Here is a 17435-nt window from a genome sequence, read left to right on the forward strand (position 1 = left end):
TGTGAATACAGTAATAAACGATGGTAACTTTAACCTCATTTAACAGTACATTAGCAACATGCTAACGAAACATTTAGAAAGACAATTTACAAATATCACTATGTAATGCCTTGAACATGGGAAGGCATATGCAAATATTGAGGGCGTACATATTAATGATCCCGACTGTTACGTAACAGTCAGTGTTATGTTGAGATTCGCCTGTTCTTCGGAGGTCTTTTAAACAAATGAGATTTACACAAGAAGGAGGAAGCAAAAGAGTTTGAAACTCAATGTATGTCTTTTCCATGTACTGAACTCTTGTTATTCAACTATGCCAAGGTAAATTCAATTTTTGATTCTAGGGCACCTTTAAAATCCAATATCCCTAAAAAAAAAAAAAAAGCAAAGCAAGATAGAACTATATTTTTGGAAACACTGATTCATAAGTAAGCAGGGGTAAGGTATTGCCTGCCAGGCCCAACAGGGAAACACAAGAGAAGCAGACCTTCAACAGGCCAGAACACAGCAGGGGGATTCATAGGACCGACAGGAGGTGTTGGCCAAGGAAAGTGTAAAGTGACAATCCTTTGTTTTCATACCATATGCCACATGTCCATGAAGACAAGCTTAACTCTTCACACTACAGGGACTATTCACTTCAAAAGCCATATCATCCAACAATATTTTTATATTTTACAAGAAAAATTTACCTTGACCTTGCCAAAGCCACCACATTGCTACTGAGTTCCGAACACAAAAGCATTGCTCTGTAGTTGCTAGGATAATGTGCGGTATTCATTCTTAAGCTAGGGACACACTTAAAGGTGCAATATTCATCAATCACTTTATATTCATTTTGATTCGGTGCAGCATGCTAAGTCAAACATTAATCAATATTGCCACGTCTCTCATTTTGGGCATTTGCCAATTGCCTAACCCTAACCTAACCCTTTTTTTGAATTTCATCTGAAGGCCATAAATCTCACCTCTTTCCATTCTTTGGGTCCTACAGAATACAATGGTATATATTTTTCAACAGTTGGCCATTTTGTCTGTCCACCACTTTGAGCTTAGATGGTTTCATTCGATCTTCACCAAATTTGACACAGATCATCATCAGCCCATGCTGACAAAATCTTTGTGATACCATTTTCATATAACTCACTCATGCTCAAAATTGATTTCAAGCTGCCGCATAGTGTTTTATGCAATATCTTGGCAACACTACTGCCTATACCTCCCTGCCATACCTGTTTAGCTCCCTGCCATACCTGTTTAGTGTGTAAAAGAGATCATTCTCACATATTTCTGAACAAGAATTGCTTGGTGAAAGCTAAATAAACATGTTAATTTGACACGCAAATGCTGTCAACCTACATCTGCATTGCAAGCCAGCTGTGCGCTGTGATGGCACAAAACTTTTGTTTGTGGTTACAATAAAAAATGCCATCTTCATAATGCCTTATCTACACTGCCAACACACTTGTTCATAATACAACACAAATGACAAGACAGACAGCAGCAACAGTAAATTGTGTCTAATGTTATGAGAGGGTGAAGAAGAATACAACAGGCTGCATCATCATTACCTGACAGCTCACCTGTTACATCACTGCTACATACGGTAGGTGACAGGTTATATACTCTTTCAAAATCAAACTGTCTTGTGCTGTGAAGGCCATTTCTAAAATAACCCCATAGTATAATTTTTTTTTTTTAAAAACCACAGCACCATCTAGCATTCAAGTTATAAGCTTTTAAGTTTCTGTTATTGGCAAATGTACACATCTTTCTAAAATAACATAAATATGATTCAGCACACATTTCATAACCGAAAAGACAAAGTACAGTGTCACCTTTGACTTGTTTATTAGGGTTTAAGTAAGTTGTTATTTATAAAGCTGCTTAAAACAACACTGAATTAAGTGTTCAAACATTTTATTTAACAACTGTCATTTATATTAAAAAAATATGTCTGAAATACAAGGAAGGGAAATATTAAATCAAAGAAGGGACGAATGAGATGGATATAAAGATGTGAAATGAACAGACTTAGAACTTTATCTTATTAGATAAAAACACATACAGATAAAGTTTTCCTTTGAGGACATTTGCAGTTGAAAAAACACCCCCACAATAATATCATATTGTAGCTGAAGAATTGTGAAAATATTTTATTGTGATTCCCACCCCTAGTTTTTATTGCATTTTTGATCTGCAGACTTGGTGAGAATAAGAGACTTCTTTTTCAAAAAGATTAAAAAAATCTTACCAACCCCAAAGGTTTGAATGGTTGTATTTATGGACAAATAACCATAAACCATTTTTAATATTTGAAACTCAAAAAGCCTTAAATGGAATTTCACAAAGTCAGCTTTCTCTGTTGCATGGGAGGACTAGGAGAAGAGTATGTGGAGGGATAAGGGACACTTCTAGTTTAATAATCTAAACCTATCTACAACACAGAACGATGGCCAGCGTTATCAATGCAGAGAGAAGCTAAAAGCAATAAACTCAAGAATCTCCTGCATGCTGTTTGTAAATGAGAACTCCAGCAGTGCTCGACAAAATGATATTTCAAGAGACATATCTGTATTAAGTCTTTAATGTACTCATATTTTAAATAAAAATGCAATAAATATAGTTGATGACACATGCTTAGTGTATACAGTACATGAGCACTATAACTGAATTGAATATTAGTCTTCCGAAGCATCACCGGACAAGCTTAATTAATGTGCCGTCTATATTTACACACTGGTTGCCTTTGGCATCAATCTTAAAAATGACGGATTAGCATTGCATTTTTGGAAAAATGTTCCTTTCGGTATGGTAACCAAGCAAGACAAATCCAAGCGTCCCGTCTCAAATGCACACCATGTAGCAGATGATTGCCTGGATTTATTTGATTTATACTGCCCTGCAAGCAGCAAAAAATGATGCAAGAACATTCTAAGATATACTCATTCCCACCCAAAACTAAGATGAATGTGAATTATGACATAAAATGAATTGAACTACACAATTTATTGGCATCCAATCAACATGAAATCAAAACGGACCTTATTTTCTGTCCTAATACACATTCCTGGTCTTATTGTGAATGTTTTAACACTGCATGCTATTTCACAGAGAAAAAAAATGTAATAATAAATCAACTCTACACAGCTTCAGGAGAAAAATCATTTTCAGAAAATCAACCTTACCTTAAAGCTCCTCTGAAACAATGTGCTGTGAAAATTGTTCTACAAATCAAACTTGATTTCCTTTTTGCTTGATGCCACCAAGCAGTTTTTGGATAACTATTCCATTTAGTAAAATGGGCTGCATATGCCGTTTCTTGACCTATATGACTTTCTATCTTCTGTGCATAAACACAAATAGAAATTTTGAAGAATATTTATGTAGCACATGGATGGCAACTTAGACAAAATAACACTTAAAATGTATGCTATATTCCAAGTATTCTGAAGCCATACAATCATAATTTAATCAGAGGGCAGCAATGAAGGGAAAGTATAGTAGCCATATGAACTACTTTTCTGATACTTATATAATATTGATATAATGATATCATTTTTTTTATTGATATAATATTTTTATGGTGCTTATTGTCTTTTTTGGAGCTGACAGTATCACAAAAGATTGTTTCACAAAAGATAGTCATACAGGTTTGGAAAGGCATGATGGATAGTAAATTATGCCAAATGTAATAGCTGGGTGAGACACCACTGTTTTTGCTCAATGTGATGCATTTGCTCACTGTAATTTGCATTAGGGCAACTGCCAACAGTAATTATTAATTAAATAAAGAACAAATAGGAGTGTGTTTTTGTTATTGTAGCTGAAAGGCACTCACGTTAAATTTAATGATGTCGTAGATGAGATAGCGTGGGACGGGCTGACCGTTCACTTTGTCAATAATCATCTCCTGCAAAAAAAAGATTATGACGATAAGAAATACCGCTCATAAAAACCAGCCAATAAAAATCAACATGATGTAACAATGTGATTTTGAAGAAAGAAAAAAAAAAACCTCGAAATTGATATATTTAGCTTTAAAGATCAAACACAGGCACAAATCAAAGTATTGTTAGGTTAATATGTGAGGTCCAAATGTCTGAGATCATTGAAATCTGCTGTTTTTCATTAAACCTGTAAATTAAAAGATTTTAGGATTTTCAAAAGGTTAAACAAAGCAAAGAAAGAGAGTAATCAATAATAATAAATTATGAAACAAGTCAACACCGCAATGTAGATCAGTGACCTTTACACTGGTGAAAAACACATTTTTATGGAGATGAGAAAAAAAAAACTTTTGAAAAACAGACTAAATTGCACCGAAAACAAATAGTCTGAAGAATGGGATCACTTCATATAAGAGAACATAGTTTCATGCTGCAGAAATTTTAAATTTTAATGGTGAAATGAGAATGATGAAGTTGCTTCTGCGCTCCTACAGTCAGTCACACAGCAGAGCAGATGAAGGTGTGTTTGGGTATCCATCAGAGCTGTGGTTCCCAAACTTAAGAGTGTGATTTTGCATTAGGGCTATTGCCAATAGTAATTCTTAACTAAAAGCCTGAGGCATTTTACATTTAGCTTCTGTGAAGGGACAATATTTTCCTCATTAAATTGATATTGATTGATAAATTGATGTAAATTGATTATAAATTGATTCCAACCCTATATGGTACGCAATATGATATCAATAAGGAAAAAATTATTTGTGTTGTTTTTCCTGCATAAAATTGGACACTTTAACAATATCAATAAACACTTTCATAAATTTTTATTTAATTTTTTTTTTTTTTAAGTTTGTTGCCTCAAGGCAACATTGTACCATAATGGAAAAATTCAAACATTTGGCATTTTCATGTAAAAAAAAAGAAATATATTTATTGAAAACATCAATTTCTTCTAACTAGACACTTGAACAAACAAATTTATCCAGTTTTTAAATGTATTAAAAGTTTCATATTTAATAAAAAGTAACATTTTATATCCAGCTGTTGCCTCAGGCAACATTGTACTATAGTGGAACACAAGTATTACCAAACCATCATATTATTATGTTATTATATCAAGTTATTATATCCATCATCACCCTCATCACCTGCCAGTGCTACCTGTGTTTTATAGCTTTTTGAAGTATTCTAGAAAATGTGCAGATCATAATAAATGCAGATATAGTATGTGAATTACTATTCTTATAAGTGCATTACAAAAACATGTGAAAATGCCAACTCTTTTCCTTACAAATATAATACATTTGTATTCAAACCTATTATGCCTGTATGGCCTTATGCGATTCCATTATGGTACAATGTTGCCTTGAGGCAACACACAGTTTTTGTTATTTTCTCTAAAACATTTGATGATATATAATGTAAAGTTCTTAAAAATACTTCTTTACTTGCCAGTGACTCATATTTTTTGTGGGTGATTAAATGGATACAAACAAGTGAAAAAGCACTTTTCATTGGAGAAAATATGAAGCCATGTGACATGCACATGTGCTGAAACAGGACACAAAATGGACCCCTGTTGGTCATGTTTTGGTCTTTTTTGCACTTTTATTGATTAGTATTTGAGTTATTCTGTCCTGAGATACGTTTGATCAATCAATTGGTACCTTATTAATGGGAGACACTACAGGCAAAAACACTTTTTTCAGGCACCTGTCAATTTTGAGATTTTGCACTTTTTGGCTTTTCATAAAGTGTTTTTTCAGACTGGTGGAAAGAAAACATCCAAAATACACTTTTAAGTGTATATTTTATAGCACTTTATCTATTTGCATCTATAGATTTCAATTACAGTAAATATCTTTAAAGGCCGTTTTCTCAAAATGAGTTTTTTCTCCTGCTCTGAGTCAGAAATCTCCACTTCAGCAGAACTTATATACACCAAACTTTACAGTTTTATATTCAGATTTTTGTTCTAAAATGTTATGCAAATTAGCGCATATTTAATTAGATAACGCCTCATTCGCATATTTAAACATTACATTTTAGAAAACTTGTAATACAAAAAGTGTTTGCAATTTTTAATGTAATCAATCACCTGGGGTAGTATGGTGGTATCTATTAGTTAATTTTTTTACCCTATTCACCTGGGGTGTCTCGCCTTAAAAACAAACTAAAATAGACGATGTTGCCTGGAGGCAACACCGTACCATAGAGGGTTAAATGTCATGTTTTATATCAAATTCTTAAAATTCCACTAATTTAATTATTAATATAATAAATAAAGCAATAATCTAAACAAAATCAATTTCAATCAATTTAAATCAGTATCAACACAAGCCGTCTTTGCACTGCAGTGGCACAAGTTGCCTCTAGATGTATTTACAAACAGTTTAATGCTGCTCAGAGGTGGCATGAATGCAATTACAATGGATTAAATACTGTTATGATAGGGATGCACCGATATGAAAATTTTGGCAGATGCTGATAACCGCTAATTCTTTACATTTTAAAGCAGATAAAAAACTCCCTAAACTCCTATTAGCCGATAAATCCAAATCCAAATTTTAATATACTTTGAGAGCCTGATTATAAAAGCAAACGTGTCCCAAACACTTCAAACATACACAATACAGTAGCCTAGTTTGAACCAGTGTAAGATTCCTTAACTTTTAAAATTAAATTTTACACTCCTATGGCCAACTTTCTTTATAAAAAAAAAAAAAAAAAATGTCAACACTTTACAATAAGGTTTAATTTTGTTAGCATTCGTTAAAATGAACAATGAAAGAACAATACTTCTACAGGATTTATTAATCTTAATGTTAATCTTAACATTTTCTAAGACATTTTTAAGATCCCAAGTTGTATCTTTTAACATTAGTTAATGCACTGTGAACTAACATGAACACAAATATTTTATTAACTAACATTAATTATCAATGTTTTTGATCTTACAACGTTACAACATTCTTTTACAGTTGTGTTCTCGTTATAATTTTATGTAGCCTATATGACAATATTTGTGCAGCACGTTGCACTTAACTGCATCAAGCAATTCAAAACCATGGCAAACAGTGCACATCTCAAATGTCTCAACTGAAGGAAATAATCCATTATCTATCGGTCTTAATATATGGGTCTAATTTTCTTACCGGATTGATAACCATTAAAAATGACCATTTATTGCTGCTATTGATATGGGGCCGATATATTGTGCATCCGTATGTTATGAGATAGTTAAATAAAAAAATGTTCAATAGAGAAATATGAAATGAATGAAGAGATACTTTAAAATATTACACTAAACTGCCCATAGGTGGCGGCAAGTCACTGTCTTAATTAGTGAGTCATCAAGTCATTCATTCATTCAGTAATGAAGCAAGCGGCTGTAATTATGAATGGGTGATTAAATCATTGACTCTCAAGATTCATTGTAAGCCGCAGATTTGTTCATGAAACACCGCTGCGTGTTGCAGTTCTGCTGTGGCTTTCATTGGAAATATTATTTCATTTCAAAATAGAGCTAACATTACTGACAATACTGTGTTTAAAGAGAACATCTCTTAATATTACCTTTTTATTTGTTGAACTGTTGTATAAAATAAATGTCACATTTGCAATTGTGTGGAAGAACTCATACATGGTATGTTTTTGTATCAAAGAGAGTTTGAGTCTTAAATCAATCTCTATGCAAAGTCTGTATCTATATATGCTAGTAAGTGCTAAATGCACACTTTTACAAAAGGTACATTGTCAAGAACAGCAGTAATGTTGCATGATTTGCTAAGGCAGCAGACACTGCACACAACATATCATCAGCATCAATTTGTTATTTATTCAGTCTATCAGATATTAATTTCCGTCTTGGTGTGAACAAACCATTGCTGTTAAGACACATCACGTTTGTGAAATCGCTGTTAAGATTTCTTTAAGCAAATACCCATGATGCATCAAAGAGACAATCATTTCTACTAAAATAGTTTGCCAAAACATTTGCTGTTGGGCATTACATTTTTCATTCGTGTTCCCAGAGCTCAGGACCTTCAACATTTAAAGTAATTTCTTTTCAACATCTAAAGTAATTTCATGTTTAAATCAATGTTTTGGCATAAATACACTGCCATACTACTCTTAGGGTGGGTTGCACCAAAAAGGACTGATCTTAAACTAAGATTAAATCATGATTTATCTTATAATCAAAAAACAGGTTTACATTAAACTCTCATTTTAATCCTGGTTTTAATTGGATATAAATCTAAAAGTGACAGACTGAGCAAAGACAGACAAAGAAGGTGTGGTGGCAGGCCACATATATTTATATATTTATAATAAATAAAAATGAACATACATTATTAAAAAGCTGGATTAAGCGACTCATCTCAGTGGTGAGATGGATTGCCGGTACATTAGAGGACACGTCTCGGAAATGAGACGAAGAGGAGCACACACTCAGGAGTGCTGACAGATGAGTGTTACTGCACTCCCTCACTGGGTGGAAGCATGCAGGGCAAGGGTCAAATGGACATGGTGACATTGCAATGATTAATCTGTGAACCATGCCTCGTACTCATCATACAGTACACTTTATGTTTTCTTTTGTCTTTTAGTTTGCTCTATTAATTGATACAAGAAGTATCTTTCATGGCTTGTGAATTATGTGTATCAGTCCTGGGGTCGGTTGCACCAGCTAAACTTATTTGAAACATAACTGCGTATAAACTAAATATTTAGGAAAGCCTCCGATCAGGAGTAACGGTTGGAATAAAATAGCAGACTGACTGAACTGCATCAATAAGCTCTTGTTTTACCCGAAAGACTTCAATCCTTTAGACATATATGATAATGTTGACATTTACACTCCCTTACATTTTAAGAGAGAGAACATTATGCCAATAAATGACTTGCGGCTCTTCAAAACGAATCTGATCTAAACAGCATGCCATTGTGTGCAACGATCCGTTGTGCATGTCAGATGAAATCAGTCATAATAAATAAATGTCATTTCTTATGTTTTTTTTTTTTTTAAATCAGTATTTATTCAGTGCTCTTTAATAATTTCAAATAAAGTTTCTGAATGTCATTTACATTTACGTTATTTCATAAATTAAGTATTGTATTTCAATGGAAAATTTTTACTGTTAGTGACGTGAGGCAAAAGAAGTTAGAATCAAACTTAACAGGGTAAACTGAAATTAACGGCGCTTCAACACACCATTTGTTTACAAATTTAAAGGTGCCATCGAACATTTTTTATAAGATGTAATATAAGTCTAAGGTGTCCCCTGAATGTGTCTGTGAAGTTTCAGCTCAAAATACCCCATATAGATTTTTTTTTTATAAATTTTTTTAACTGCCTATTTTGGGGCATCATTAAATATGAGCCGATTTATGCTGTGCGGCCCCTTTAAATGCTGACGCTCCCCGCCCACAGAGCTCGCGCTTGCCTTAAACAATGCCTAAACAAAGTTTAAACAGCTAATATAACCCTCAAATGGATCTTTACAAAGTGTTCGTCATGCATGCGGCATGTATGCGTCAGATTATGTGAGTATTGTATTACCGTTATATTGTTTACATTTGATTCTGAATGAATTTGAGGCTGTGCTCCGTGGCTAACGGCTAATGCTACACTGTTGGAGAGATTTAAAAAGAATGAAGTTGTGTTTATAAATTATACAGACTGCAAGTGTTTAAAAATGAAAATAGCGACGGCTCTTGTCTCCGTTAATACAGTATTAAACGATGGTAACTTTAACCACATTTAACAGTACATTAGCAACATGCTAACGAAACATTTAGAAAGACAGTTTACAAATATCACTAAAAATATCATGATATCATGGATCATGTCAGTTATTATCACTCCATCTGCCATTTTTCGCTATTGTTCTTGCTTGCTTACCTAGTCTGATGATTCGGCTGTGCTGCTCCAGACGTTACTGGCTGCCCTTGTCTAATGCCTTTTATAATGTTGGAAACGTGGGCTGGCATATGCAAATTTTGGGGTCATACACCACGACTGTTACGTAACAGTCGGTATTATGTTGAGATTCGCCTGTTCTTCGAGGTCTTTTAAACAAATGAGATTTATATAAGAAGGAGGAAACAATGGAGACTCACTGTATGTCATTTCCATGTACTGAACTCTTGTTATTTGACTATGCCAAGATAAATTCAATTTTTCATTCGAGGGCACCTTTAAAGGCCGCTATAGGATCAATGAAGGTAAACGTCATATTACAGTATGTGACTACGCATTACTTTAAGGAAATCTTACAAACTACTAAATCTGTTCTTCCTTGGTTGTTAGTTACAAACTAGCTAGTAGTAACTAAGCCCCTAGTGTGGACTTTACGTTCCAGTGTAAGAACTTACGAACAGTGTAACACTTTATTTTAGGGTCTTTTAACTAGTTGCTTATTAGCATGCATATTACTAGAATATTGGCTGTTTATTAGTACTTATTAAGCACATATTAATGCTTTATTCTGCATGACCTTATTCTACATTCTTAATCCTACCCAATGCCTAAATGAACAACTACCTTACTAACTAATAATAAGCAGTAAATAAGGAGTTTCTTGAGGGAAAAGTCATAGTTAATAGTGAATATGTGTTCCCTATACTGAATTGATACCACAAACAGCTGGTGCAACCCTACCCAGTAAACTAACAATATTTCTCTGTAAAGCGTCAGTAGAAAACTAAGTTTGTTTTGTTGCTTAACATGAGCTACTCATGGCAGAGACAGTTTCAAGTGAAAATAGTCAAATCTTTATTGTTTACTGCATTATTGCTTAATCCATCATGGTAGTCAAAATGAAATGCATTTTTTTTAAATCACAAGTTATAGTTTAAAATTAAGTAGTGCAACAACTAAAATTACAAGTCGAACCTTGATCAAGACTTAACTGAACCTTTAAATATGAAACCCACCCTTGCTATTTCTCCAGTGTAGTGCATGATGTTTTGAGTGAGGTAATAAATGCTTTGAGAGCAAGATCCTCTTTAACATTTAAAGAATTAGCTCACAACACTGGCTTATTTTTGACCATCTCGTGTAAGCCAAACCCGTGGACATCCATTAAGTATAGGAATAGAGTAGATCCTCTCTTCCTAAATGGATTAACAGGCTTTCAAACATTGCAATAACTCACCCCATCCAAAAGCGTGTTGGAAAGGTGGATGCGAAGATCCTTCCGGAAAGGAAACTCCAGGTTGGCTATGTGAAATACAGAGTTGTCTCTGTCAACCATATAGACTTCGTTTTTTCCATCTATCAACATCATGTACCTGTAAAAACACAAGAGACAAAGTCAGAATTGCTGACCAACTTTTAGTAACCTCCTTTACATGTGCACACCAGTGTTATTTATTTTGAATAATATTTTGAATTTATTTAATATTTTCATTTTTATTTTTAAATTTTGTGTTCTCATTTTAATTTTATGAAAAGTTTAAAGTAATTTTGTTCTGTTTTTGTCATTTTTCTGACTTTTATAAAAAAAAATATTTCTGTATAATTTTTTCAATTAATTTTTATATTTTTTGATATTTTAGCCCTTCCTTAGAAATTGGCTGAAATATAAGTAACAAAAATGTTATTTTATGGTTTTAGTTTTAGTTAAAGGTGCCCTAGAATAAAAAATTTAATTTATATTGGCATAGTTAAATAACAAGAGTTCAGTACATGGAAATGACATACACTGAGTTTCAAACTCCATTGTTTCCTCCTTCTTATGTAAATCTCATTTGTTTAAAAGACCTCCGACGAACAGGCGAATCTCAACATAACACCGACTGTTACGTAACAGTCGGGGTGTACACCCCCAATATTTGCATGCAAGCCCCTGATCGAGGCATTACAGTATTAGCTGCACGTCTGAATCATCAGACTAGGTAAGCAAGCAAGGACAACAGCGAAAAAAGGCAGATGGAGCAATAATAACTGACATGATCCATGATAACATGATATTTTTAGTGATATTAGTAAATTGTCTTTCTAAATGTTTCGTTAGCATGTTGCTAATGTACTGTTAAATGTGGTTAAAGTTACCATAATTTCTTACTGTATTCATGGAGACAAGACTTGTTATTTTCATTTTTAAAACACTTGCAGTCTATATAATTCATAAACACAACTTCATTCTTTATAAATCTCTCCAACAGTGTGTAATGTTAGCTTTAGCCACGGAGCACTATCAAACTCATTCAGAATCAAATGTAAACATCCAAATAAATACAATACTTACGCGATTAGACATGCTGCATGACGAACACTTTGTAAAGATCCATTTTGAGGGTTATATTAGCTGTGTAAACTTTGTTTATGCACTGTTTAAGGCAAGTGCGAGCTCCGTTGGCGGGGAGCGCGAGCATTTAAAGGGGCCGCAGCCTGAATCGGCTCATATTTAATGATGCCCCAAAATAGGCAGTTAAAAAAATTAATTAAAAAAAATCTGTGGGGTATTTTGAGCTGAAACTTCACAGACACATTCAGGGAACACCTTAGACTTATATTACATCTTTTAAAAAGACGTTCTACGGCACCTTTAAATATAATTAACCTGGTGTTTACATGTAAATGAACCCAGTGCCTCTCTTCACTCTGAAACCTGCAGTGCATATTTTTAATTTATTCACAGCCTTTGCATCATACTAAACCATATCATGACATATATTTTTTTTCTATATATCATGCATACCTATCAGACCAATGACACCTACCAAGTTTCATTACGATAGACTGTTTTCTGTTATTGTTGTCCTTGAGCGTGAATTTAGAAAACTGTGGCAGTTTTTATGGTCATTTCTGTGTGACGGTACTACTAATTTTGGTAAAAAAAAACTGCAGAAGGTTTGTAAGAAGCATAGAAACATTTCAACATCTCAATATGGCGATCATATCGCCGAGTGATGTTTCAACGATAATTATGTTTCTAGGCCAAAGTGCTAAAAAGTGAAAAATCAAACTTTGGATTAATGGTGACACAAAAGGGTTTGGCATAGAGCCACCAAATACATTTGCGACCCTAACAGTAACAAAGAAAGAAGGATTTGATGTTTAATAAGAATCTGAATGGAACAAGGAAAATGGTAGAGGTTCAAGCAACAGCAGCTGGAAGATTTTGTGGCTACAACATAAGAAAGAGCAAGACTGGACAAATTTAGCAGCTGTTCTCTGTTTATGAGCAGAAATTAGCAGCTGAAAAGAAAAGCACTGATTGAGAACGCACATCCCGGTAGCACTGAAACTGCAGGAATTGATGAGCTGCAATGATTAACAACAATGCCTTGTTTCATGTGCTTCACTTCCATCAGAAAAATTAAGATAAATACTTGTCATAATAGGTATAATTGAACAAAGAGAAAAAGAGCCAAGTGAGATTTAGTCTATTGAACCTGTTCTTTTCAGACATTTTTCAGCATAGATAATAAAGGTAAGATGATAATCTCTAAAACCAGAATACAAAGCAAAAAGAGATCCTGCTCAAAAGAGAGGGGCATAAGTTTAGGGATATACTGTAAGCTGCATCAAGATGTAAAATAATTTAATATCCATCTGGAGCAAACTGAACACATTAAGGATGGACCGACGAGCTGCTTGGATGAAGCCAATGTGGGCTTCGTGCAATAAAACCGTACCATGACAGAACTACTGACTTAGTAAAAGGTGTAAAGGTGCAGTAACATTAACACATTTTGTGGCAAAAAGGGTCCTTTGTCTGTTGTCAATAGTGTAGGGATGTATGAACCACAGCTCACACTAAAGTCACATTCAAACCAAGTAGCTTTGTATTGGTCAATGCAGCAAATTCACAAGACCAACCTGAACAGGAGGCGAAATCTGCATTGGAATATCTTTCGCCCTCAAGCAAAATTTCCAATTGCTTGGATTCCTATTGAAACGACTCCATTGTGACTGAAAATTCACTGAAAATGGAAAATGTAACCACACCTAAAGACCACATGCACCTTTAAGAAAATGAATGCCGAGTCGGTTGGCCTCAGGCGATGGAAACCCTCATGTCAGGCTGAAATAGCCACCAAATATACCTTTAGGTGGTATCTGGTTTCCTGACAGGCTGGCAGCAGTTGAGAAGCAGCAGCTGAATACATTTGGCTTTGGTTAGGCTTTCCAAATCAGTGTTGGGAGGTCATCGCCAGCATTCAGAGTTGTCATATATATCAAAGTCTGTACACTTACTGGTACATTAAAGGTTAGTCGGGTCGACACCAACAACAAACGCGTAACCATTAGGGGGCGTATGACGGTCAAGGAGACAGAACGAGCAAGAGGGAGATTTTATATAAAAAAATAAGATTAAAAAAAACTGCAGAAAGAGAGATGAGACAATACAAAAGAGCTCAAAAGAATAATCACTGGAATTAAGGTTTATGACTGGGAAAGCACTTTAGGACCCGTGTTAATATTAGAAAAGCTTTCCAGCACTGGAGAGAGCTAAGCGGGAAGGCCTGAAAACAGATGCAGAGGCAGCTTTGATTCCGCTTCAGATGTGAGTAACACTGGGTTTTGAGTGCCATTGATTGTCTGGAGCCGCTGTGCTCTACACTTGTTTGTATTTACTCTTGTGTACTGTACATTGATTTTTTTTGTGCTTCCTTGTCATTCGTTCATCATCTGTGCTTTATTTTTCATGAAGCATTTTGTTGCGCGTCAGCTGTGATAAACAGACATCCACACTCTCATTGCTTGTGTAACAGAGGCCAGCTAGTGAGAGTTGTGCAAGTAAAATACTGCGCACTGACGACCGCTAGAGAATGCGGTGTTAGCTGCGTTTGTCAGTGTACTCGTCTCGCCTGCCAGCAGCGAACGGGCCAAGGTTTGAGACCAACTCGGAGGAGGGTGGTTAGGATTGAAGGATGAGTTTGGGAAGCGGAGCAATAAAGAGAGGGGTGGGTTTGTTTGGGTTGATTTCAAAAATCAACAATGTCCAATAGTAAAAAAAATTTGAAAATCTACTTGCCCCACCTTTAACGTTACATGTTCTCATCAACTTCTAATCAACTTCTATGATCACCCCACTTCCCTGTGTCTGCACATGTGTCAGACAGAGCTGCGTTCAGATCAGCTCAGGCAGAAGGAAGGGGATCTTGCTTGAATTATGCATTACTAAGAAACAACTCATCAAATTTCACAGCTTAAAGGTCCTGAAATGAAAGAATGAACTGGAGTGATGTCATTTCAAACTAAATCAAGCCAAAATGAAGAGTGTTTGAAGTTTAAAACAGCTTTCCAAAGACTGGTAAATGATTATGCAATAGGCAGGTGTGGCTCTAAGGCTTTGCCTTCTTTGAGGTGGAAATCTTCTTCAGTTCATTTCTTCTGTTCAGTCTGTCGAGGTCAAACGTCCGGGAATAAAAACAAGAACACACAGAGTGGCTTTATAGTAGAAATTGAATTTATAATTTTACATTTAAAGCTGCTTGTTTTAAAGCAATATATTGTATAAAACGTGACTGGAGTGCAGAGTTTGTGCAAACATAACCACATTGCTATAATCAGATGTTTTCTTTACTGCCGTTTCCTCACCGCTGTAAATTTTGTTGTGTTTTTATTTTGTTATTGAGAGGGAAGCCACATTTTACATGTTCATCTAAATGTGGCTATCAGCAGCATGGACGGCATTGGGACGTTCACTAACACTCACGTATTTCAAACTACATTTGACTCCTAAGTGAAGAAAGAAAAAGATCTTTGCCATTAGTATATCAGGGCCTTTAGAGACAAGCAACAGAGCTGTTGAAAATGTGCTAATGGAAAGTCAAAAGAGCCATGCTGGTGTGGACAATTCCCAGACACACGGGATTGCGCTCACAAGTATCCTTTTCACATATCAAATAAGGTAGAAACCCTTTCATTAAATAAGTAATTAAATCTGCAAAACAAAGCTAAGAAACATCTTTTTGACTTTTGGCTGAAACAAGATAACTGCCACTACCGTTAAGCACAGTGCTTGTCTTGTGAATGTGGCAGGATGGTGTTCTCAGAGTGCAGTGAGGAGCTGAAGATTACATTACATCAAATTTGTATTCAGCACATCTGTCCACATCATTATGCGCTATTGGCCTTTAATATGTGTGAATAAAGGTGCTTCAGGGAATTATGCGAGAATGCATTATCCCAGTCATGTAGTCATCCCAAGAGTACCGAATGAATGGGAACACTCTAGAATTCAGTAAATAGAATTGTCTTCTCTCAAATGCTGACAGTGTATGCACACATGCCAAAAAGAGGTTTTGGAGATATTATCATTAGTATCTCTGGAAGCTTGTTTCCGTCACCGAGTCAGTTGTTTTTTTCTTCAGAACTGGACTTAACTCACAATTGCGAGTTTATATCTCACAATTCTGAGAAATTAAGACAGAATTTCAAGATATAAACTTGCAAGTGGTGAGAAAAGTCAGAATCATGAGATAAAAAGTCAGAATTCCAACATATAAACTTACAATTGTGAGAAAAAATGTCAGAGTTGCAAGTATATATCTTGTAATTTTGATTTTATTTCTCACAATTGCGAGTTTATTTCTTGCAATTCTGACATTATAACTCGCAATTCTGGAAAAAAGTCAGAATTGTGAGATGCAAACTCGTAATTATCTTTTAAATTTTTATTATTCCTTAGCAGAAGCAAGCTTCCATAGGTATCAAATCATACCCCCCAAAAAAACAATTGTTCAGCCCTTCAGCCCTCCTTGAGCTTGAGCTTTAATAGCCTCTCGTTTGGTCATTATTATAGAGAGCTCTGCTGGATGTCCCCAGAGCAAAAGCATCAGAATGGCCAAAGCACAGGATAATGGGCTTGTTAGAACAGATCTCCAGTTAAAGAGATCAGCTAAACCTTTTGAATGTCTCAGTGATAGAGCAAAATGTTTTTCTATCAAAAACCAGGGATGTTCTGCTCAACTTTCTGCTAATTTTGGATCACTATGAGACACCAAACCAGCTCATTCACTGCTGCCAGGGCATAAAACATTCTGCCAGGTGCCAACTGTGGTGCTTCTGAGCAGATCCGTCTTATGGATGAGTGTTTAATGATGTTCATGCAGACGTTTGATTCTGGTTTGAGCGCATGAGCCAGCAGGAGTGAAGAGAGACAGCTCACATCATTACAGCAGACAAGCTCAAGCAGAGCTGCCATAAAATGACCTGTAGCATCATTAAATGGCCCTCTATGAGCACTAGACTCCCACATTATAGAAACTGCATGAGAGAATTATACTGAAGATCATTTGAAGGGGTGCTAGAACATCACAAGAATGATGAAAAACATTCGATGTACTATGTAGGCATCAATGTTATTATTATTAAATAAAACTATTTCAAAGACAAAAACTAGCATCTTGTTAAATAAAAAATGGAGCCAAAAAACCTCAAGCAGCGCTGGAAGGTTAGACTTAATTAAGTTGCTCTAAGCCTGACTTCTGGTTATCGGTGTATTAGGGGGGAAGTGTCTGAAT

At 35.1% G+C, this 17435-nt stretch overlaps 1 protein-coding gene across 2 annotated transcripts in view; it reads right to left on the bottom strand.

The window, feature by feature from the left end:
* The window catches only part of rngtt (RNA guanylyltransferase and 5'-phosphatase), a 167166-nt gene that overhangs the window by 101952 nt on the left and 47779 nt on the right, over positions 1 to 17435 (bottom strand). For both annotated transcript variants that reach the window (XM_048206213.1, XM_048206214.1), the window contains exons 9-10: positions 11111 to 11246; positions 3842 to 3913 (exon numbers count right to left, since the gene is read on the bottom strand). In XM_048206213.1, coding sequence (XP_048062170.1) covers positions 3842 to 3913; positions 11111 to 11246 — 208 coding nt within the window. The remainder of the gene's footprint in view (positions 1 to 3841; positions 3914 to 11110; positions 11247 to 17435) is intronic.

This window comes from Megalobrama amblycephala, linkage group LG11 (assembly GCF_018812025.1).
Source record: "Megalobrama amblycephala isolate DHTTF-2021 linkage group LG11, ASM1881202v1, whole genome shotgun sequence".
Lineage (NCBI taxonomy): Eukaryota > Metazoa > Chordata > Actinopteri > Cypriniformes > Xenocyprididae > Megalobrama > Megalobrama amblycephala.